General features: G+C 41.7%; 1 protein-coding gene across 4 annotated transcripts in view; it reads left to right on the top strand.

Annotated features, from left to right (window-relative positions):
- LOC102563066 (cohesin subunit SA-2) overlaps positions 1-23,816 on the top strand; it is a 99,185-nt gene that overhangs the window by 26,381 nt on the left and 48,988 nt on the right. For 3 of the 4 annotated variants that reach the window (XM_019485138.2, XM_019485136.2, XM_019485135.2), the window contains exons 10-13: positions 545-618; positions 1,243-1,366; positions 19,168-19,266; positions 22,447-22,526. In XM_019485138.2, coding sequence (XP_019340683.1) covers positions 545-618; positions 1,243-1,366; positions 19,168-19,266; positions 22,447-22,526 — 377 coding nt within the window. The remainder of the gene's footprint in view (positions 1-544; positions 619-1,242; positions 1,367-19,167; positions 19,267-22,446; positions 22,527-23,816) is intronic. The other variant, XM_019485137.2, reaches the window with a different exon arrangement.

The following is a 23,816-nucleotide window of genomic DNA, read 5'->3' as shown; positions in this document are numbered from 1 at the left end:
CGAAAGGTGGCTGGCTGGGGGGAAATAGAGCTCATGGCTGTTCTTAGCTTCATGATTCTGGTCACTTGAGCCAACAAAGAAAGAAATGGCACCTTTTTATTGTACAGAATTGATAGTTTTTTACCAAATTATCTTTTTCAGGGCTTGGTGAAAATGCAGTTGTCCATTTCCTAGCTTACCTATCCCCTGCCATCAGTCCAGATTCATTAATAGACTCTATACACCGGCCATATAATGGGGTGTACCACTCCTTCCATGTATTACAAGGACAAGACTTCTCTCTCTACCAGACATCTTGTGTGATATATCTTCGTTCCTGGATTGTAGTTGGTACCCAATGACCTTTCATTTTGATGTAGAAATACAAAGGCAAAACACTGGTGTACTTGGGGTGCACTCCTATTTACTTGTGGCACCAATTTAAAATAAATATTGGGGATTTGCACCAGTGTAATGATATGAGAGAGGTGCAGATTTTCCCTAGTATGAAAGGGATTTCTGGAGCCCCTACTCAGAGAACATTCCATTCTTTTTTGTGTTTCAGTGTGAGCAGAAACCCCTGGAAATACAGAATATGATGAATGCAATTTTCAAAGGGACATTTTTACAACGCTATCGGTAAGAATAATAATAGTACCCAAAGACCCTCCAGTCCCACCATACAAATGCTAAATGCTAGACTAATGCATAGGAAGATACTCTTCTTTTCATGAAGCTTACAGTTCAGCTTGGCTTCTAGGAACAAAAGGTATAAAAATGAATCTGTAAAGCATATGTACACATCTTAAGGGAATCTTCTGTATATTGTTTAGATGCTAAGTCCAGCATAAATCCAAGGGACAGTTAGAGTTCCAAACAAAGCATTTAAGACTGAATTGTTTGAACAAACTGATTTTGGTTATGAAAATGACCTTGGTATGTATTGTCATTCACAGTGCTTATCTTTTCTTCCTCCTGGCAAGAGAGCAGTAAGTTTTTATAGCTGAAACATCTTCCCAGCTTCAAAATAATTGTAATGAGAAACTTAGAGATAAAAGTGGGTCCTTTAAGTAATAGCAGTTTCTCTATGTGGTATATAGATTAAAGACATAGTTTATACATTAATATATGGCTACATGAAATGCTACAAGTAGCAGTTCTGAATATTTACAACTCGTGGTTTTTATACTGGGGAAAAATAATTAAATTGATACTTTTGAGCATTTATGAATTGGTTTACAACACACTTGTATAATTTTACAGTGATGTGATTCCTGAGATCCGGGCTATTTGCATTGAAGAAATTGGTAGCTGGATGAAAATGTACCCTGATACATTCTTAAATGATAGTTACTTGAAATATATTGGATGGATGCTTTATGATAAGGTGAGGTTTTATTCTTCTTTCTATATTCTAACTGGAAAGTTACTTTTTTTGAGATGAGCTTCAAAGTTTATATAAGTAAATGCTTCCTTCTCCAACTTCAAATTTTTTTTCTTCATGAAATAATGGAGATCATTTACATTTCTCAGCCTAACTGCTAAGTTGTGCGATAAATGTATAATAGTGATCCATAGTTTGTATGTATAGCTGTGTGTGTGCGTGCATGTGTGCTTAGTAGTTTTATAGACTATTCATTTTTCAGCTTACAAATAAAGACCTGAAATATTTTTAGAAATATTTAATTGTTGCTATCGTTTGCTTCATGCAGTAAGTATCATATTTATTTGAATACAAGACAAGTTTTCCCCCCCCAATTGGCACTGCTCAGTATGTGTGTATAGTCCAGATACCCCCTACTAATTAGCCCCCACTCAACTGGAACTAGGTGTTCTTGTCATAAGTCCTGGGATTCTGCAACTTTGCATGAAGATGAGGGGGCAACAGAGAGATTCTAGGTGAACTGTTTGAGGCCCTGTTTGATATTTTCAGACATTTAAGGCTGGTGAAGAAACAGGAATCATTGAAAAAGGGAAAGAAAGGTGTAGCTCAGCAGTGGGAGTAAAGAGGAAATAAAAATGTATGCAATGCTGTGGCCCACTAGGACTTGAAAGAGTGGGTGGTGAGGGGGACTGCACATAAAGGGCACTACCATACGTCTTATTCGAATGGACTGCACTAACACATCCTTGTGGCAGATTCCCATTTGCAAGTTTCTCCAATGTGGACCATTTTTTTTATAGTTATGTTCAGTGGGTGCATCTACATGTGCACTTTACTGTGGAGAAGACTAATTGGCTCCGCAGTAAAGTGTCACAGTCTACATGTGTGCTGGTATTATGGCACAGTAAATTAACTCTGCCATAAATAGTACTGTCAGAGGCAGTACGATCTTATGGTGGGGTCATTTACTTTGCTGAAATTCACATATATAGACTGTGACGGGCTTGCTGGGGCATGAGGGAACTAAAGTCTGCGGGCTGCCTGCCGGCTAGTCACACAACTGCAGGTTCTGCCCTTGTGCCCTAGCCAGCCCCTTCACCACCAGACACTGCCACCTGGAGCCTGGGGCTGATCCCCCTGAGCCTGTTACCAGCCCAGGGGTTCTCTGCCTCAGCTCATAGTACTGCTGTCTCAGGCACACGTGTAGACGTTGCAACTGGGAGCAATGTACTCCAGCTGAAAGTGCTCCAGAATTTACTGTGTCACCTTAATTTCATGTGTAGATGCTCTCAGTGTTAGCTGCATTTAAGCGGCTTCATAGTTGGTTTCCATTGCTCAGGACTTACTGCTGTTGTCAGAAGTTTAATGATAGTGTATTTAGTGAGATTTCCTTGTGTGCAATCGTAAGACAAGGGGCTTTTCCCCCCATGCTAATTGGAGGGGAAAAACCTCATCTTGTATTCAAGTAAATATGGTAAATATTTCTAGAAAAGGTCTTTATTTCTGAATTGAAAAACAAACACTTGTAGCCTATGTTTTAAAATATAATGATAAAATAAAATGATAACGATTATGTTCTAGTTTAGGTTTAAATTTTTTAATTACTTTCCACTATTTAAAATAATCTTTTCCTTCATTTCTTAACTCCAGTGACATTTTCCCCTTTACATTTATCAACTTTTTTTGCATTGAGTTGAGAGGAGCAGTATGTTTCTCTCTTTAAAAAAATTAACTGCGTGCTTTTCATTCCAGACTTGCCAATGATGATTAATTATAGGAAGAAGGAAATATTTACCATGAATGGTTAATTATTCCTTTCCAGGAATATACTTCTGCAGGTCACCCTTTAAAATAAAACATGAATTATTTAGTTTCCCTTTTATAAGTAGTAAAACACCTTTCCTTTTGCATTAAGATTATAGAGGATGTTGTAGTTCTTTTTAGAGAAGTTTAGTTTAGTGAAAAGCCAGTAGAGGGAGCACAAAGCATTTTGTTTTTTTTTTTAATGTTGTGCTTTAAAGCAGCGACTTAGATATTGTTAAAAAGAAACTAATCTACCAACCATGACCTTCTGGCCCACAAAGTCCAGAGACTTTTCAGATGAGAGCACAGTTTTGGAAGGCATGCCCATTTTGGAACTCTTTCAAATTAAAAAATAAAGTGTCCATTTTTTTTCTTGGGTGTTTGTTATAGCCATGTTTGTCTAAAGACATAAACAGACAAGGCTCTTTGGGTAAATGTGATATCTTTTATTAGACCAACTAAATAGTTGGAAAAATTGTTCTTTATAAGCTTTTGGGCACAAACACACTTCTTTGGGCATACAGAGAGTCTACTGAGAGTTTACTGATGTTTGTGCTGTGCTGTGGGGAATAGAAGCTTAAGCAATATGCAGAATGCAGGTTGGTGAAATGCAGATGCATGGCAGGGAAGCTTAGAGGGGATAGGAGTAAATAGATGCAAGAAAGGTAGGTTGTGCGGGGGGGGGGAGGAGAAGAGGGGAATGTTGACCAGTGGTAAAATGTAGAGAGGTTACCTGGGGTTATTAGATGGCAGGCAAGTTATAATGTGTCATAAATCCAGTGTTTATATTCAGTCCATGATTTTTTGTATCCAGTAGGTTTATAAGTGAAGTTCGTAGGTTCATCTGTGAAAGGTGTTTTGTAAATTCCCTTTGAGGATTAGAGAGATTTGAGAGAGAAAGCAGTTGTCTTATGAGAAATGTGCACCTACAAGTAATTGGGTATTTTTGTCTTTGATAGATTTTCGGCGTGCGTTCATTCTGGTACGCAGGTGTTATTTGGTTTCTCCTATGTAGTTTCCATCGGGGTACCTTTTTGTGGTTGTTAGAATGTGACTTCACTTGCAGTACAGTATGGTGAAATTTTATAAAAGTTGGTGTCTTTTAAATAGAGTGCACAGCCAATCTGCTGGCTTTTAAATGAGACCGGAAGCAGCTTTTTTAAATCTGGAAGTAACTGCTGAAGCAAGACTAAGTGAGATAAAATAAGATCTGGATTGCATTTCCAATCACATGTCTAATAAAATGACAACATTCTATTGCATTCCAGGCTGTGACTTAAGCAGGAAACCACAGTTAAATCACAGAAGCCTCAACAAAATGAGAGTAGTGCACTTTGGGGGCTGTGACAGAAATGTATTTATAATAATCTACATTTTATTCCCCACTTCCATTCCTCCTCACTCTTTCCCAGCATTTTTCCTTTAAAATATTGTATGCCATTTTTGGTAGGGATGAGTGATAGAAACCAACACCTCCCAGAGCAAGTTCCCTTAGAGCATAAGCTTAGAGATATTTACCAAGCCGTTTAGGCCCCCAAATATGCTAAGCACAAATATTCACAAAAATGTATTGAGTATAGGAAAACATAAGTCAGATAATCTATAGCTTTCCAAAGTAACCTTCAGCTTTCCCTTTTCATTTTTTTTTTAATTTATTGTTTGGTCTTTAAAGGTTGATTTGAATGCAATGGCTCCTGTTTGCCACAGAGATGCCATTTTAACATGATATTTCTATAGGAAGACTTAATTCTGGGATAGAAATTGTTTCCTATATCCAACAGTGTGTTCTGAATTCATGCCTTTTAGCAGAGCTGAGTTCAAAATAGAATATGAATGTTTCCCTGTGCTCATCTAGTAAGAACTGTGGAACAACATCCCAAGGGGGTAACTTTTTGCTGAAATGTCTTCACTAGTTTATTTTTGCCTTCTAGAAAGAATTAATTTTTTGCTTTTTAATGAGGTACAGTCCTTAATAAAAAAGTTAAATACAGAATCTGGCAACAGTGTTCAATAAAAACACCTGCTTAATTAACCGACTTGCCTATTGGCCTGTTTATCAAACTTGGGCACCTGAGGATTCATTTGGAGCTCAAAGAAACACTTAGTTGTCTACTGTGGGTTTTTGGCTAGCAAGTACTAATCTGAACAATTGGATATGGAAAAGAAGGGATAGGCAGTGGAGAAAAAAGTCTAGGCTAGGGTAAGGGCAGTTAAAGAATGAAGAAGAGCAGGAGTGGGGACAGAAATAGTAAGGAAAGGAAAATGTGCACAATTTGCACGTGCTTAGCACATCCATGTCTCAGTGCAGCTTTTTACCTACGTGGGAGTGTTGAGTGTATCTCTTTCTAGAATATGAAGAAATCTTGATGGAGGCGATATATTTTATTAGACCAACTAAATAGCTGCTTTGAGATGAAAATTTCATAACGTTTACAAAAAAGCAAAAATGCAACACCAGGGACCTGGAGAATCCCACCCCTGCTCCAGCCTTTTGGTTGAGCTGAATTTGCATACCTGGAAAACAACCTCTACACAACAGAACTGCCTCAGCTAGGAGATATATTCCATCAACCCTTTCTCCTATGCAATAGAAAACACCTTACCAAGAAGGAAGAAAAATTCAACCCTTGCTTGCCATCAGACACCTTGGAGGTAACCAGACTGCTCCAACTTTTGTTTAAGCCTAATTTGCATAAAATGAGCTTTTCCACCATGGGGAACCTCTAATACCTTTCCATTCTCCTGTGCAATATGAAGTTTCATTTCTACCTGGGAGAAATGTTACAATCTGTGCATTCTGAGGAAGGACACGTGAACCTGAAAGCTTGCAAATAAAGAATTTTTTTGCAACTATTTAGTTGGTCTAATAAAAGATATCGCCTCTACCAAGAGTTCTGAATACTTTTGCCAGTAGACCAACACAGCTAAAACCTATATGTCTTCCTAGAACATTTTCTTCTAACTAGCTAAAAACCCCATTAAAAATATCTAAGTGCTCCTGAAAGAAAATGTATTTACATTGTTCTTGAGTCACTTTTTTTCTTCAAAACACTGTTGTGATGTTTGGAGGGAATAATTGGATGCCCCCTGTAGGATGCTAAAGGAGTGCTAAGCACGAGATATTCTCATTGGAAAAAGAATCCAGATCTAATGAAATCAGGGTGCTGTGCATTTATCACAAGGCCATCCTGTCTAATTTCAGATTGGCTGGAGAGGTTATTATTGAAGGGCTTCCTGACTTTGCATCCTTTTGTGAAAGTTGCTCTGTTTATGTGTCATGGTAGTTCAACTACATCTCCTATTAAAGCATCTGTTTAAAAATGGTATCTTCTTACACAAAAGATAATCAACTCATATGTTTTCTAAGCCCTAAACTTCAACTTTTCAGGAAAAAGAAAATACTACTTTCGGCAAGTAGATTTGATTCTTTTCATACATTGGCAGTCTTTTAACCTATGTTCCAGTTGGAGGATTGTTACTATTGCTAAAGAGAAGAAAATACCCCTTTTTTCTGGATCCCAGACTGAATTTATAAGACTGAAAATGAAACCCTATTTCTGTACTGTAAAAAGAGTAAGACTCGGTTTCAAAACTAGCGCTACCTAGGCAGGTGTTGAAACCTTTTTGATGTCCCCTGGAGACATTGATATTATTTCTTGGCTCATTGATCTTTCAGTGGTGATCTGATTTCAGGTCAACTATGCCATTACTGAGATGGGAAAATGTATTGGGGATACCCTAATCCTATTTTTAGATGATCACTCTTCAGAGCATAATTTATTTGAGAGATCGAACATACCAGCTTTCAGTGAGACTAGAATGGTGATTCTTGTGCAGGAAAAGGAAGCAAGGCTGTCTATACTTCAGCAAAAGTGTAGTGCTCAGGGTAAGGGAAGGAGATCATTTGGAAAGAATATTTGTTCCCTAGGCTAGTTTCCTTGATATTTAAAAATGCATTTACATATATGGTTAAGACAGATCTGGGATGGGAAGGGGAGATTAGGAGGAGGCAGGTGGTACAATTCTAGGGCATTAACTCTTTGCATCTGCAGACCTACACTCAAGTACTGCCTGATTGACAACTGCAAGTGACAGTCATCTCTTCGTGCTCCCACAGCTATCCGACCACCTAACAAAACCATCACAAGTTTATATTTAGTGCTAAGGCAGTCTCTATTCAGGATTATAGCCCCAGAATAGAATAGTGGGGGTGGCTCAATCCAGAGCTGAGGAGCATTGGCTGATGGTACTTCTGGCATTAGTCAATGATAACTAAGTCAGCTTTAGGCTTTGATCCTAAATGGAACTCCACATTGAGTTTAGTGGAGCCCTGACAGGTGCAGCACTTCAGATCTGGAAACAGGACCTTCTAATTTTAAAGCGGTATGCATGGTTCAAGAGCTGTGCCTGATAAAAGTGTTACAGCAGGATAAAATAGACCAATGATGCCCAACGTTTTGATCCCATGGGCTGGATGGGTGGTGTGTGGTCTGGATCTGGTCCATGGGCCTGATCTGATGCACAGCTCTGAACCTGCATGCTGGCATGGGCCTTGTGCACAGGGCCATGTCATCTGACCAGCAGGGCTTGGAAACTTGGTAGCAAGGGAGTCAGGCTGTGTTAATTGCCACTGCTCTCCTGCTTCCAAATTTCTGGTCATGGGGAGCCCTGCTGGCCAGGTGACATGGCTCCTCAGGCCAGATTTAGCTCATGGGTTAGAGGTTTGAGCATCCCTGAACTAGACAGTCTAAAAATCAACCCTCCTAGTTGTTGCTCTTTCACTTTACATTTCTAATAATTATGTGTAAGAGTTGTCAATCAAAACTGACTACTGAATGGCATCCTTTCCATTCTTTTTGAAGCTGAGGAGTGGGAAGCCTATAGTAATAGATTGCCTTTGTGTAGGCAGTCTGCACTTCTTGGGTTTCCTTTGTTTTTCCTGACATGTTAGAAAGAATTAATCAAAAATTATGTAGAAGATGATGATAAATCCTGTGTTGTAATCTGTTCCAGGGGCTCTGCTAATATCCTTGTTTATGAAATTGCACAGAATAAAACAACTTCTGTGTTGGAGCCTTCCAAATAATTGTCTCTTAATGTTCTTAAAGCCTTGGACTTTTGAAACATTGCTTTTGCCAACATTACTACTGACAAATTTAAGTTTCATAGTAAGAGTGGCTTTATTTGACATCTGAGAAGTAGCAATATTGGCCTACAGAGAAATAAATGGAGTAAATACCATTATTTATTTGTATACAAAATAAGTTTTTTTCCTCCCAGTCAGTATGGGGGGAAAAAGTTCCTTGTCTTATATTTGCACACAAGGAAACCTGATTAAATACATTATCTATGCTCAGTAGTGGAAACCAACTAGGAAGTTGATTAAATGCAGCCAACACTGAGCATGGCTATAAAAAACATGGCCTATATTAGGCAAACATACTGATAGGAACCTTTTTTGTTATTTATTTACAAATGTTATTAAAAACACACTTATCACCTTACACTTACAAAGCTTTTAGTATGCATCCAAATTCCATGGTGTTGGTGTAGTTTTGCCAGACATTGGAGTCCCTGGAGGCCTACATGGTGGAGAAATACTGGGAGGATACCATCCCCACCAGCTGCCTTCCATTTCTTTATTGCAGTTAGGAAGCAGTTAAGCATAACGGGAGGTGATGGTCATTGCAGTTCTCAAACTGGGTAAATGTGATTAATCCAGGAAACTATAGACCAATATCACCCCTTTGCACAACCTATAAACTCTTGGAACATATCATCCTCAGGAGAATTAGCCCTTTTATCAAGCCAGCGATCCCCGATGAACAAGTCGGTTTCCGGCCTAAGAGAAGTTGCTACGACCAAGTTTTGGCACTTGCAATGCACATCGAGGCTGCTCTTCAGAAAAAATCCAAGATTTGTGCAGCCTTTGTAGACCTGTCATCAGCCTATGACATGGTCTGGATTAAAGATCTGATGCTGAAGCTTGCAAAGATCCTACCCTGCCATCAAGTGCTACATCTGATATGGACAGTGCTTAGCAATAGGTGACTACGCTTCCACCAGAGTGACAGAGTCAGCTCACCCCAGTTCCTCAGTAATGGACTGCCACAAGGCTCAGTACTTGTACCAACACTTTTTAATATATACACAAGCGGTATGCCACCAACAAAGTTGTGCAAGTTTGTATATGTGGATGATCTTGTTTTGGCAATGCAAGCAGTTGCCTGCAATGACATCAAGTCTACCTTGAATGAGGACCTGAATACCATGGAGTACCACTTTCAAAAATGGAGACTCAAGCCAAATCCCTGCAAAACAAGAGTCAATGCATTCCACCTTAATAACAGGAATGTTAAGCATACCCTGAAGTTAACTTTCTGTGGCAACACTGTGTGGTAAAACCCCACTCTGTCTTATTTCAGAGTAGGTCTGGACTGCCCGTTAACCTTTGACGACCACCTGAAGAAGGTAGCTGCAAAGGCAGAGATCAATTTGCTCCAGAAATTGACAAGCACAAGCTGGGGAGCATGAGCATTTGTTTTACGGACATCAGTGCTGAGGCTTGCATACTCCATAGCTGAGTACTGTGCACCGGTATAGACCAGAAGCAGTCACACTTGACTTGTTGACATCCAACTGGACTTTGCAATGCGGTGCATTGCTGGGACCCTCAAGTTGGCCCCAACACCTTGGCTGCCTGTGCTGTTTTATATCACTCCTTCACCCATTTGTTGCGAGCCAGCAACTGTATAGGAGGTCCAAGAAATTAAGGAAAACAAACATCTCCCTATCCACCAGGACCTCAGTAATGCCCCTCGCCATCACCTAAAGTCACGTAAACCCTTCTGGATTCACACACTTGACCTTCAGTAATGTGACTTCAACGTGATGAAGCTTGGAAGCTTGAAGTCACAACAATGTGACTCAAATGTGATGAAACTTGGAAAACTGAATGGAGTTCACAGGATGTCCCAAATATCTTGTGATAGATCCAGTGCAGAAGGTCCCTGGCTTTGATCTCCCATGACACTCATGGGCAACTCTAAACCGTATCTGCCTAAACCATGGGAGATGCAGATACTTGATGCACAAATGGAAAACCCTAACTCTCCAGTGTGCAACCATGGTTACCCAGAACAGATCGTGGACCATATAACAACTCAATGCTCAGTCCACGTATATGAAAGAGGTATTACAGTGATATTTGCTCCTGCTTCTGATACAATTGTCTGGCTCAACCTCCTAAATGTAAAATTATAGTTGCTGTTCTATATCTACATCAGCCATACGAAGAAAGACTTACAAAACTTCACATATTGAATATCCCTGTTTTATGAAAATTCATATAGCAAAAACAACTACATATCCAAAAACATAGGACTACATGTATTAAACCCTTGCACAACACACATCAACTTCCCACAAAAAACCCTTGCATAACTCTTTTTCTTCATACAGAAACCCGTGCAAAATTACTTCAGTAACCACCTGAAACCCTCTGTCCCTACCATCAGTCCTCTCTGGTTCAGTGAAACAAGTGTGTCCAGTCCTTTCCTCTCTACTTCTTCTCTGCCTCTTCTCCAATTTCTTCCTTGTCCTGATTGATGTAGTATTTCAGTTCATGCAGCCCTTCCAGTTTCAGATACTCTTTCAGTGAAAGCAAGTCCTTAAAAAACCCAGAGGTTTCTTGCTTTCCTTAAACTAGTTTTAACAGATGCTAATAAAGTCCTAAATAATGTTTCCTCTGGTATGAGTCCACATAGTAACATCTCCCATGCTAACAGCAGGTTTATTTTGGTGACATCCAGAAAGTAGTAGACCCTTTCCCACTCCCTTTGCATATGTACACTTTTAAAACATGTCCCACTGTTTCTTCATCCCCGCACCTCTCCCTTGGGCACCTTGATGAGCTTGTCAAGCTCCATTTATGTTGCACCTCTTTCCAGTAAGAACAATCCATGCTAGGTCAGCATGTTTGTCTTTTAGTTGTTTACCCACCACTGCTCCCCACACCTTCCTTGCTTGCCCTTCTGTGAAGTTTCCCACCAGCACCATCCTGTTTCCTATCAGCACCATCTCTCCCTTACTGCTTTCATCAATTTCTTATGATCCTTCAGGACCTCCAGCTCTACTTTCCCTATTTTATACCTCTGCATGAAACCTTCCATCCTGATGTAGTGAATTGGCAGTTGCCATGCCCATGGACTCTTCAGAGAGGTCTGATATACTTCCTATTTCCTCAGAATTGCAGCTGCATGAAATTGGGTGATACGCACTACTTTCCCCTTTCTCTCTGTTACTGCCTTGCATACCATGCATACATATTTCATGTAGAAAAACAATCCTAAGCCTGTCAGCCTACATCCCCACATCTCTCTTGCTTGTTCAGTGCTCTGGCAGTCCCCATCTCTCTTGCTTGTACAGTTCAAATACAGCTAGTCTTTCTCTTTTGGCATTTTAGAAGAACACCCATAGTTTTCTTGGTACTTTTGCTCTCTGCCATCACATCAGTGGGAATACAATTTTTATGTAGAATAATTTGCAGTAGCACAGCCTTAACCATCAGCATGTTTTTGGCAAAGGATAGTATCCTTCCAAACCATAACCAAAGTATTTGCTGTAGCCTAGCTGTCACCTTTTCCCATGCGGTATTGCTCTTCTCCTCAGCGTCATTGGGATCCGTAAAACGCTTGATTTTTTTCTCTCTCTTATATGAAGGCCCAGCTTCTCCAAGTCCCTCCAGTCTCCCACTCCCATTATGGTGCTTTTCGATCCATTTAGTTTAGCCCCTGTTGCTTCTCCATACTCCAATGCATGCTTTAGCACACTTTCCATCAACAGTCTATATCTTAACTACTGCATTTACATCATCCATATATAATATGCATTTTACCTGTCCCTGTCCTGGTATCTTTACTTTGCTTATGACCTTGTCTTTTCTTATTCTTTGTGCTAACAGTTCCATGCTTTCCACAAATATTAGTGGCGACGGGCACCCTTGTCTCACCCTGTATGGATTTTAAAAGCCATGCTTAGACGCCCATTAATTTGGTTTTGACTTTCCCCTTCTCTATACTATAGCCATATTCAACATATATATTTCTCTGGGAACCCCATTTTTCCTAGCACTCTGAATAAGTAATCATGATCCACTCTGTCATATGCTTTTTCTAAATGTAGACTTGCTATAACTGTGTTTGTTTTCCACTTTTGGAAGTGAGACAGTATATCTCTAATCACACTGATTGCTTTGGAGAGCTACCTGGTACTGTGCATACTTGGTCTTCATGTATTATCTTTTAGAGGGTTTTCCTTATTCTCAAAGCCAGTGTCTTGGCCATTAACTTATAGTTTATATAAGGAGTGTAATCAGTCTTCACTTTTTTAGAAGTTCCTTCTCCCCTTGATGAGTAAGATCACAGTGCTTCTTATAAAATCTTTCCTTGCTTTTCCTGTTTCTTTTATTTCATTGAAAACTTCCACTATATCCCTCTGTACCCAGGCCCAAAATTTTTCATCAAGTTCCATAGGTAGTCTGTCTGCTCCTGGTGATTTCCCTCATTTAAAGGTTTTTAAGCACTCTTCCACTTCCTTTAAGCTTATCTTTTCTTCTGTCTTCTTTGCTTCCTCCTCCTATACTTTCTCTTCAGTCTCTTCCAACAGAACTGTAATCTTCTTATTTTCTTTTTCTGATACAGCTCTTCATAAAATCTTCTCATTGCATCTGACACCTCCTCCTGTTTTTCCACCTGGGTACCACCAGCTTCTTGCACTGCTTTTAGCTCTTTCTTTGCCCAAAAGTGAAAAAAGTATTGGGACCACTCCTTGTTTTCTTCCACCCAAGGTGCTTGTGCTAAATACATTTTCTTTCTCATCTTTCTTTTAAATCAGCTTTTTATCTCTTGCCTTGTTTCTTCTTCTCCTCAGACCTGTCTTCTTTCTATGGCTTCCTTTAGCAGCTCTTGCATTTTGCTTTGCAGCTTTCTCAGATCTTTCCTTTTTTTCCCCGTGCTTCTTTGGCCTCCTTTCCTGAAGAGTTCTCCTGTCCTCTTTTTCACCATCATCCACCATTCTCTGGCCCTCTTAAAATATTTCTTCAGTGTTCTCCATTCTTCATGCTGCCTTGTGTTTGTTTGGTGCGTCTCCTCATCTTGTAGCAGTTGCACATTTAACTTCCACACTCTCCTTCCTCTTACAGGGCTCCTACCAAGACTCAGTTCTGCCTTCAGCAGCCAATGATCATGATCACTAAATGTTACAATTAGAGGTGCACCGATACATAGGTCCCATGTTGGATCAGCACTGATATAAGGAAAATTGACAATATTGGCAGTTGGCTTTTTTTGGCTGATGTGGCTGATAATGTCTCTGATAAATGTCTTGTGCATGACTACCGCAGCATGCAGGCAGCCAGGAACACAGCCCAGCAGCATGGAGAGCAGCCGGATCTGGGTGGTAGGTCTGTTGCTGGGGTAGGGGAGTGTGGAGGGGAAGATTGAGGCTTCCATGGTGAGGGAGGAAGTGGAGCAGAGGCAGGTTTTGCACAGCTGGGGTGAAGCACGGGATGGAGTTGTGGATTGCTTGGGGGGGGGGGGGCGGCTCCCACCACTGCACGCATCCCAGGAGGGCATGGGGGGCATATGACCCTAGATCTGCATGGGGTGAGGGTGGGCTGCTGCAGCGGGCTGGGGCTGGGATGGTGCCAGGCTTTTCCTGGCGGGGGGGGGGGGGGGGGGGTAGAAGGGGGTTGCACTTGGGGTGAGTGGCAATGGCAGTGTTGCGACAGGGGCTACAGCGAATTTGGGGAGGCTGCGGCCCCCTTGCCGTAGCCCCGCTTTCAGTGCCACTGATGCCTGTCCTGAGCGCAGCCTGACCCAGCCCCCTGCCTAGAAGAGCCTGGCACTGGCCCCGGCCCCAGCCTGCAGCGGCAGCCTGCCCTTGCCCTGTGCACAGATACAGGGGCACATGCCCTGCATGCCCTCCTGGGGTGCATGTAGTAGTGGGAGCTGCCCCTCATCTCCCTGCAACCCTTGGAGGAGCCGCTTGTGTGCCCCTCTCTGCCCTGGCTGAACAGTGCCTGCCGCTGGGGCAGCCCATTCCCTCTTTTACCGTGGAGGTCCCAATCTGCTGCCCCCGCCCATTCCCTCCCCTCACCCCTTTCCCCACAACAGACTTACTAGCCCGATACTGCTCGCCCAGCTGCCAGGCTGCATATTAGCAAATGGATCGTTATCAGCCGATTTGGCTCGTTTAAAAATTGGCCATCGGTATTGGCCCTAAAAATCTCTTATCGGTGTTCCCCTAGTTACAATTATGTTTTTTTTCTTCCTAATCTCTCTTTCTTTTGATAGAAATACAAAGTCAGTTCTTGATTGTTTCTGTTCACTGGGGTCAGCTCTAATGAAAACTTTCTCCTCTGCCCACACATCTTAGTGATTCCTTTTTTTAAATGATATTTGCTAACAATGTGGATGAGCTGTCTAAAGTTCCGTCTCCTCCCTCCCTTGTTCTGTCACCCACTTCTATTATGCAATTGAAGCCCCCCTCTATTATCTTTAGTCTCCCTTGAGCATGTAAACTGCTAGCTTTCTAAGCAGAGCCTTCAGCCCCCTCCTGCTCTGGTGGTGCATATGTGTTGAAAACTTCTAATTCCACTCCCCCAGCTGATAGTACCATTTGCTGCAATCTGCCACTGGTGATATCTTCCACCTACTTTGCTTTCATCTCTGGATTCTTGAATATTACTTCCACTCCAACTGCTTTGTTTTCATTTGTCCCTGATCACCAGGATAGTCCCCATCTCCACCTTTCCTGGAAGTGTTTATAATCTCTTTCCTCCGATATCCCACATTCTTGTAGGTAGATTGTCTTCCCTTACTTGTCTTAACGTTGGTTTGATCTGTTCCCATCTTTTCCTTGTTAGTACGCTCCTGACATTAATAGATGCTATAACCAGTGCCGCTGTGCTTGTGTTAAGGAGTGCGTGTGTCCCTTAAAGGTTTGCTGGTACTGCTGCTCTCTGTGGTTGACTCCTCCCTCTGCCTCTCCCTTACTCTCATGCCTGTTGCTTTTGCAAGCTGCCTGACTGCCTTTGCCTTCAGGAAGGGGTCCAGTTTCCCACCTCCCCACTGCTTCCCTCCTGCAGCTCTCCACTCCACACTGGAGCCCAGTGGGTTTAATGGTGGGAAGCTGCTTAATGGCTCTGACTTGATCCCCTTGCTTTCTGGTTTCTTATTCATGATTTTCTCCCCCTTTATTTTTTTCCTTCCATGACTCCCAGGGTCTTTTACTTGTTCCACCTCTGTTTCTTCTGCTTGTTGGATTTCTTTTTTCTTCAGCTTCCTCACCTTCATGTCTGGGCTCTCTTCCACTCACCATCCCCTTCTTCTGTTTTTTCTTGAGCCATCTCAGCTAAAGATATTACACTCCTCTCTTTCTCCTTTCCTCCCTTGTTTCCTCCCCTCCTATTTCTACTTCACTCTCAACCTCTTTTTCTCCACCACTGTCCCTTTCTGATTCATGCTGTTCCTCAGGGGGTCTGACTTTGCTTGCATAAGCTTTGGGACACTTGTGCAATAGGTGTCCCTCCCCACCATAGGTAGTGCATTTTAAGGACTCCTGGAACTCTGCAGCTCTATGCCCCTTCCCTTCACATGTGTTAGCACACCATGAGCGACAGTATGCATACAGGTGCCCCTCTCTGCTGCATTTGCTGCATTGCTTTAGTTGTCCATGGCATATTATAAAACCTGTGTGGGGCCCCAGCTGGATCACAAATGGTAGGTGTTGCACCTCACCTGGTCTCTACTCGTTTGCTCTCAACACAACTCATGTCCCCCATGACCCTGTCCAAATGCCGTATTTGTTCCCCACCATCTCTATACACATTACTCTTTACACATGCAGTTCCATCCACCTTTCTATGTCTTTTGCCTCTAATAAATCCCTATACATTCTTATTATAATTGCTTGTTCCCTTGACTTTTTCCCTGCTATAAACTTTATCCCTCTTAATTCCTCCCTCCCACGTTCCTCTGCATGTTTCCACTAAGCTCCCAAGTCTTTCTGTTTTGGAAAGCAGTCAGGCTGGTGTTTTGCCTATACCTCCAATATCTCAAACAGCATCTTTTCTGTGAACTCATATCTGTTCATTGTTGATTCTGTCTGCATTCCATCACCAGTTGATATTGCTTTTATTTGCAGTCTCCGATCCTCCCTCACATCTCTTGGTGAATCTTCTATGTCTTCCCGTTGTGCTGCTTCTGGTGAGCCAGCATCCCATTGTGCTCCTGCCACTTTCTCCTTCTCATCCAACATACCTTCTCCTGTTTTCTCCCATTCTCCTCTGCTCTGGTCTTCCCTCCAGCCTTGTTCCTCTCCCCATGCCTCTGTCATTGTTGCTACTTCTGCTGTTGCTCCCATCTTTTTTGTCTTCTTTCTTCTCTGCTTCTCTACCTTTGTCCAATCTCCATCTGTCTCTAAACTTTCTTTTTTGCTTACATTCCACCTCCTGGTTACTTGCCACCGCTGCCATTGTTTTGAGTTTTGGGTTTCCTTCTTCCACTCCTTATACACTATGTCAATCTCTATTTCTGCCCTTAAAGCATTGATCAGGCATTCACCTGATCACTTGATCTTAGCCCAAGAGGCTGAGAAGATGCTGATGAAAACCTTTTTGGTGTGTGACCCTTAAAAAAAGCGCAAAAAAAAAAAAGCAGACAGTTGTTCCCCCAGGAGGGACTGGCATCAGGCCTGGAGGTACTGCAATACAAGACTGGCACTGGGAGGGCAAGAGCCAGCCCCAAAACCCTTTCCTTGCTGCCAAAAATTTAATTTATTAGGAAATATTAAGGTTCAAATGACAATGTTCAAAGCACAAGGAAATACAGAAAGACCCGAGCAGGGGGCTACATAGTAGGCTACATTTGATCTTCCCAAAAAGCTGAGATGCTGATAGGAAACTTTTTTTTTTGTGTGGGCCTTACAAAACAACCGCAGGTGTTCCCTTTGCAGGGAACTAGCACTGAGCCTGGAGTTACTACAATACCAGGCTGGCACCAGGAGGGCCAGAGCCAGCCCTCGCACCCTCAACCTGGTGCCAAAAATGCTACATTTGATCTTAGGCAAAAAAGGCTGAGTTGCTGATGGAAACCTACCACAAGGATAAGGTAGTGCAGTCCATCTGAATAAGATATATGGTAGTGCCCATTGCACTCAGTCCCCCTCAGCGCTAACTCTTTAAAGTCATGATAAGCCACTGTATTGAATACATTTAGACTTCCTCTTCATTCCCATAGATGACGTGTACCTTTCTTTCCCATTTCCAAAGATTCCTGTTTCTTTACCAGCCTTCAGTGTCTGGTAAACATCACCAAATGGGGGCCTAAATAGTTCACCCATAATCCCTGTGTCGGTGCTTCTCTCCGCTTGTTCCATATGATTAGTTTGGCTCTGTCCTTTATAAGGTGGAGCTGGACCCAGACCTGGTTGCCCTGCATTTCATCTGCGTATACATTTTTGGAGAATCCCAGGACTCAAGACATTACCTGGTTCTAGTCATGAGCTGGGGGCTAATTAGCACATGGATCCTTTGTTGGGGGTGGTATCTGGAGTACACACACATGCTGAGCAGTGCTGAGCTGTGGGGTCACCATGGCTTTAAATGCTGTTGACTGATGGGGCCAGCCCAACAAACTATATGGTAAATCATGGTCCTTTTGGCTTTAGATTAATATCATGTGTAGTTTACATGTGATCTTAGCGTACAAAAGGTGGATAAGTAGGTGCCAAAGTGCTTCTTAAATGTTTGTTTCTGGAGTACCTGTGCTAAAATTTAAAGCACTTTCCGAAAACAGTCAAATGCATTAATTCTAGATGAACTAAGTCTATGGGTACTATATGCATATTGCTACAGCTATGTTTATTTCAAGGTCAGTGATTTCAAATTTTCCCTTCAGTTCCATGTGCTCAGAAAGAGCAGGGTCTGGAGCAAAAGGGGAAGGGGCTGCAGAGGACAGAAGTTGGAGAGGGTGGCGGAGGGCAAGGGGACTACCTTGACCCCCTAGATTTATTTTCCCTGCTGTAGCAGCAGGAGGGGAACAAATTCAAGACAATAATTAGATTCCATACTTGGAAAATTATAACAAATTTATACATTTTTCACATATAGAATCTAATTATTGCAGTGTTGTCTTATTTTCAAAGTTGTCTTATATTTGAGTAAATGTGGTGTATAAAACAATTTTTTGTATAAACCAAATATATTGGCCAAACACAAAATAGTGGCTGAAGATTTGCTTGCACTGCAAAATTGTATCATGCTTAAATGTGTATTAACTAACATGGGGTTAAATGTGACTAACTACTGCTGGTTGATGTGATAAACATGACAGACTTTGCCTACACTGAGAACTCTATTATGCAGAGATTTCCCTAGTGTAAAGTAGTCATGGGGAGACTTGGTGAAAGTTTATGCAAGTGCATCATTGACCCTCTGAGATGATTTAGGCTGATTTAGAGTTGGCATTGTGTAACTTACATTTATTACTTTGCATGTTACTCCTGAGTGTTGTCCCTTGAGTTTTAGTCATCTCTTGAAGTTCCCACAGTAGTTTAATTTATATCTGATGAAGACATTGAAAGAAAAACAGGACATAAAAGCCAAGAGCAGACCTTACCTCCTTACAACCTTCATATGTGACTCATAGTTCTGAGATACCCCCCTCTTGGTTGGGACAATTGATTATAAGTTCAGTGAGAGTTTGTTTGAACGTAAGGTTGTTTAACACAAGCTTTGAGATCACTTTTTAGCTTGCTGGCCCATTATATCTTGTTAGTTATACATTGATATGTATCTGGTAAGGAAATATAAAATTTTTAATCAGCCTATTGTAGACACTCATAGGGCTTTTAGGCCAATAGTGTACATGGCAGTCACAAGTAAATCACATCAGCAACAAAGATTTGTTACTGTTAGCAGATTCCTCTTTGTTTTGTAGCAAGCCGAAGTGCGACTGAAGTGTCTTCTGGGACTTCAGGGAATTTATAGCAGAAAAGAGCTTGTTTCCAAAATGGATCTCTTTACTAGCAGATTCAAGGTAAATGGATGACCATTTTCTGTTTCTTAGATTTGTTTTGACTGGGCACATGGCATTTGATATTTTGAGCAAACTGGGCTCCTCACTGTGTTGGCCTGCATGGGCTAAGCATGTTGTGGAGATGGCATGCTTGGCTCTTTTAGTGAGGGATTTGATGACATGCTTCTCTTCATTTATGAAAACATTTCCCTTTTGCTCTGTCTAATGTTTAACATGGTATTGACAGATCCTGCATACAACTATGTTCATCCTCTTGGCCACAAAGAGGTCAATATTGGATATCCCAAAGACTCCCTGTTCCCTTTTCCCACCTCAGAAATGGATTTATATGTTAGAATAATAGAAAATTAGGGTTGGAAGGGACTTCAGGAGGTCATCTAGTCAAGACAGGACCATCCCCAACTAGATCATCCCAGCAGAGGCTTTGTCTAGCTGGGTCTTAAAAACCTTCAAGGATAGTGATTCAACAGCCTCTTTGGGTAAACTGTTCCAATGTTTTACTAACCTAGTGAGAGAGTTTTTTCCTAATATCTAATCTAAATTTCCTTTGCTGCAACTTGAGACCATTGCTCCTTGTTCTGTCATCTGCCACCACTGAGAACAGTCTAGCTCCATCCTCTTTCGAACCCCCCTTCAGGTAGTTGAAGGCTGCTATTAAATCCCCTCAGTCTTCTCTTCTGCAGACCAAATAAGACCAGTTCCCTCAGCCTGTCCTCATAAGTCATGTTCCCCAGCCCCCTCACCATTTTTGTTGCCTGTTGCTGGACTCTCCAATTTGTCTACATCCTTTCCGAAGTAGGGGGCTGAAAACTGAGCACAGTACTCCAGATGTGGCCTCATAAGTGCTGCATAGAGAGGAATAATCACTTCTCTTGCCCTGCTGGCAGCTCTCCTACCAATGCAGGCTAGTGTGCTGTTAGCCTTCTTGGCAACAAGAGCACACTGTTGGCTCATATTCAGCTTATTGTCCACTGTAACCCCAAAGTCATTTTCTACAAAGCTGCTGCCCAGCCAGTCAGCCCCCAGCTGGTACTGGTGCACAGGATTGTTCCATCCTAAGTGCAGGACTTTGCGTTTCACTTAGAACAGAAGAATCCCGTGCAGCAGTATCAGCTGGGGGGCTGACTGGCTGGGCAGCAGCTTTGTAGAAAATGACTTTGGGGTTACAGTGGACAATAAGCTGAATATGAGCCAACAGTGTGCCCTTGTTGCCAAGAAGGCTAATGGCACACTAGGCTGCATTGGTAGGAGTATTGCCAGCAGGGCAAGGGAAGTGATTATTCCCCTCTATTCAGCTCAGTGGTCCTCTGTTACCACTGCTATCCATTCCCACTGCTATTCAAATGCATGGCTGCAGATTCAGCATGACTATGAACCTTGCAGAAGGGTCTCCAGTCTGAACAAGTCAAATACTAGATTGTAAACAATTAGCCTGTTGGGTGACCTTAGTAGAGACCAGTATGATCCTAGTACCCTGCACTGATCATGTTGCCACATACAGGTTTATTCAGGCACTCTACATTTTAAGATTGCCTTGGGTTATGATTTCATCGGCTATTATTAGCCCAATAGGGTGAGGCCTTGTCATTACTTGGGTAGGAAGACCCAGGATGTCGCAGGAAGGGATCTTGATGGCTCAGTAGTCATTACTTTTCCCTCTGTGTTAGCACTGACCCAGTACTACCGCATGGTGGAGTAGTACAAGCTGTTCTGCCAACAATGCTCTTTTTCAGCTGAGGTGTAAAAGACAAGCCTTGGCTGTTTAGGGTTCCAAAAAATCTCTTGGGCCTTCTTGAAAGCAGCTGGGTATTAATGCTGGTGGCTCAGTTTTAACTCTGGTAAGTAAAATTCTGCCCTTCTAATTTCAGCTCATGTTGTAAACAGCTTTACAGCAGTCCTGTTTATTTCCAGACTTCATCTTTGTAGCATTGCTGCACACTGGCTAACAGCTGAGGGGTGTTACTTTAGAGGGGCCTGGATTTCAGAGACTGATAACGTGATTCCAATGTGTAGGATGCTTGGGGATCCCTCTGTTTGAAAGATGCTGTATGAATGTAGCAGTCTAACAAGTTGTATGCAAATGTGCTGTTTTAGACTCCTCCAATATTCAAAGGGCACCCTCTCAAAGTAGTCAATCTGTAAATAGTAATTCTGTCTTCTAAAATGATCTTCACATTGTTTTGCTCCATTTCTGCATGGCTCTTGAGAATTCTTCAGGGCACGGTGGGTTTGTAGAGCTTCCCCTTTTGTGTGGGCACCTAAAGAATGGGCAGGTGGAAGACAAAAGGTGAAATAAGTGAATAGCAGTTTCTGTAGTTTCCACCTAGCACGCTAAATAAAGGACTTTCTCTCAACGAGCCATGGACTGATTTTCTTTTCCTAGTACATCCTCTAGATATCCTGTGTTCAAGATGCTGTTTTGTTTTGACTTGGGGAAGTCTCCTTAAAAGAAAAAAAATGGCAGCACTTGAATTTGCATTGAAAAAACCCTCAAACTTTAGAATTGTAGGTATGTGAATAGCAATTTATCTTAAATGTGCAGCTATGGGAAGGAGTCTTGTAAAGGCTCAACGGGGCCTTAGTGTTGCGGCCTTATGCTGGAGCCAGTGAAAAATGTTAGTGTTCCCCACAAACTCTGAGGTAGAGATCCTCTGAGAGTCGCTTGCTCTTCTATCCCTATGAGGTGCTACATTTCCTGCATGGCCAGCTACAAGAAGGAGAATTCATGAAGTCGGAATATGGCTGGGGGTATTCTATAGACTAGAAGCCACGTGATCCAAGACCTGCTCTTTCAATAGGGTTCCAACTTCTTTTGATAACAGAAATTGGTTCTGTGTAACAGTGGTACTTTGGACTTTACCCTGCTTTAACATATTGAAGTACAATTAGTAACATCTTGCCAATGGTCATTTTTAATTTGAAAACTACAGTTGCTTTCTTGTAGAATTTATGCAATTACTGTTAATCCATGATTAATTCAGTAACATATTGAAATGCAGTTTCTTTTCAAGGGTTAGAGAACAACTTGTTAGTAATCAAGTTGCTTTATGTCTCCTAGGAAATAACTATTGAAATAAGTCTCTTGGCTACTAGGGTTAGATGTGTTGTCTGTAGCAAAAATAAACATATATCCAGAACAGAAAGTGTTACATCTTTTTATTGTCATTTTACACCCATTAGGATCGAATTGTGTCCATGACTCTGGACAAGGACCATGAAGTAGCAGTTCAAGCCATGAAACTCTTGATGCTTATGTCACAGTAAATAATTTCTTTTTTTTTTAAATGTACTGTATTGTTATAATGGGAACAGGGTTCAAATATACCCTGGGGACTCCATCTTAGACTTAGAACATGCTCAGAAGCCATTACCCCTATAGCAAGAGAGGGTTAACAGTTGGAACTGTTCAAGCCTTGGGATTTCCTTTTGTTGTGGGAAATTCCAATATTTCAAAAATATAAATTTTGAAATGTTCCAATAAAACAAGAACTGACACACTGTGATTTTGGAAAATCAGTTGTTTCACATTTGACTTTTCCAAAATGAGGTAACCAGCTGCTCAGGAGCCAGAGGGACTCTCCAGGCTGCTCCTGGTGTCAGGGACTCCCTTTCCACAGAGTGTGGAACCAAGAAATTCTAAGTCTAAGAACTTTTAGGGTTTCTGGGCTCCTTGGGCATTTGTATATATGCTTGTATTGCAGTGCCGGGCGTTTTTAAAAGCTCCCAGTGCTGCGACACATAGGTTTGTATAAATGGCAAAATGCATCAGCGCTAAGAAAATGGTGGCGGCGCACTTTTGAACTAATGCACATTTAAGAATTTTTAGTTGCAAAGCACCGCTGCCATTTTCTGCACACTGATGTGCATTTTGCCAATTATGCAACTGCATGCAACACAGCACTGTACATCAGCTTGCATGTGGAGCAGACTTGATTAATTGAGTCTGCTGCAACGCGTCGGATCTCTGGCATGTTGCAGTGTGAAAAGGTATGTGTATAAATGCCCCTTATTGTGAAGAGGGGACCTAAGGATTTCCAAAAGCCCCATTTTTGACTGAGCCTCTTAGGGCTTTTAGGTTCTCTGATATAGAACAGGGATCCAGTCTATTAGATGAGGTGTTGGGGAAGTAGGCAAGTTTCTGACAGATCTCTGCTTTTGTTTGTGTGAATGTGTGTTGAAACAGAGATGTTCATGTGAAACACCTTGGTTTTGATGAAATAGCACTTTTCAGTGAAAAACAGTTTCATTGGAAAATTCATGATCAGTTTTAGTTATAAGGGGTAGCTGCAAGCTTTAGGTGTGGTAGTATGGACAGTGAGCCAAAGTTAGCATGGTGCCACGGAAGTCTGATTCCTTACAATACATTCTACAATACTAGGTTTTAGATATGGTAATTTAAAAAAATGTAGGAACAGTAAACTTGCTTTTTTCCTTTTTGATTTGTAATTATTTAAAGTCTCTACATCCCACTGTAGGTACGGGTCAGATTTTACGATCACACGGGTATCTTAACTGCTTGTGCTTCAGAGTATAACCTGATGCCTCCTGTA

This window comes from Alligator mississippiensis, chromosome 1, assembly GCF_030867095.1.
Source record: "Alligator mississippiensis isolate rAllMis1 chromosome 1, rAllMis1, whole genome shotgun sequence".
NCBI classification, from domain to species: domain Eukaryota; kingdom Metazoa; phylum Chordata; order Crocodylia; family Alligatoridae; genus Alligator; species Alligator mississippiensis.
The sequence above is the reverse complement of the archived record's forward strand: the minus strand, read 5'-3'. Positions and strand labels throughout refer to the sequence as shown.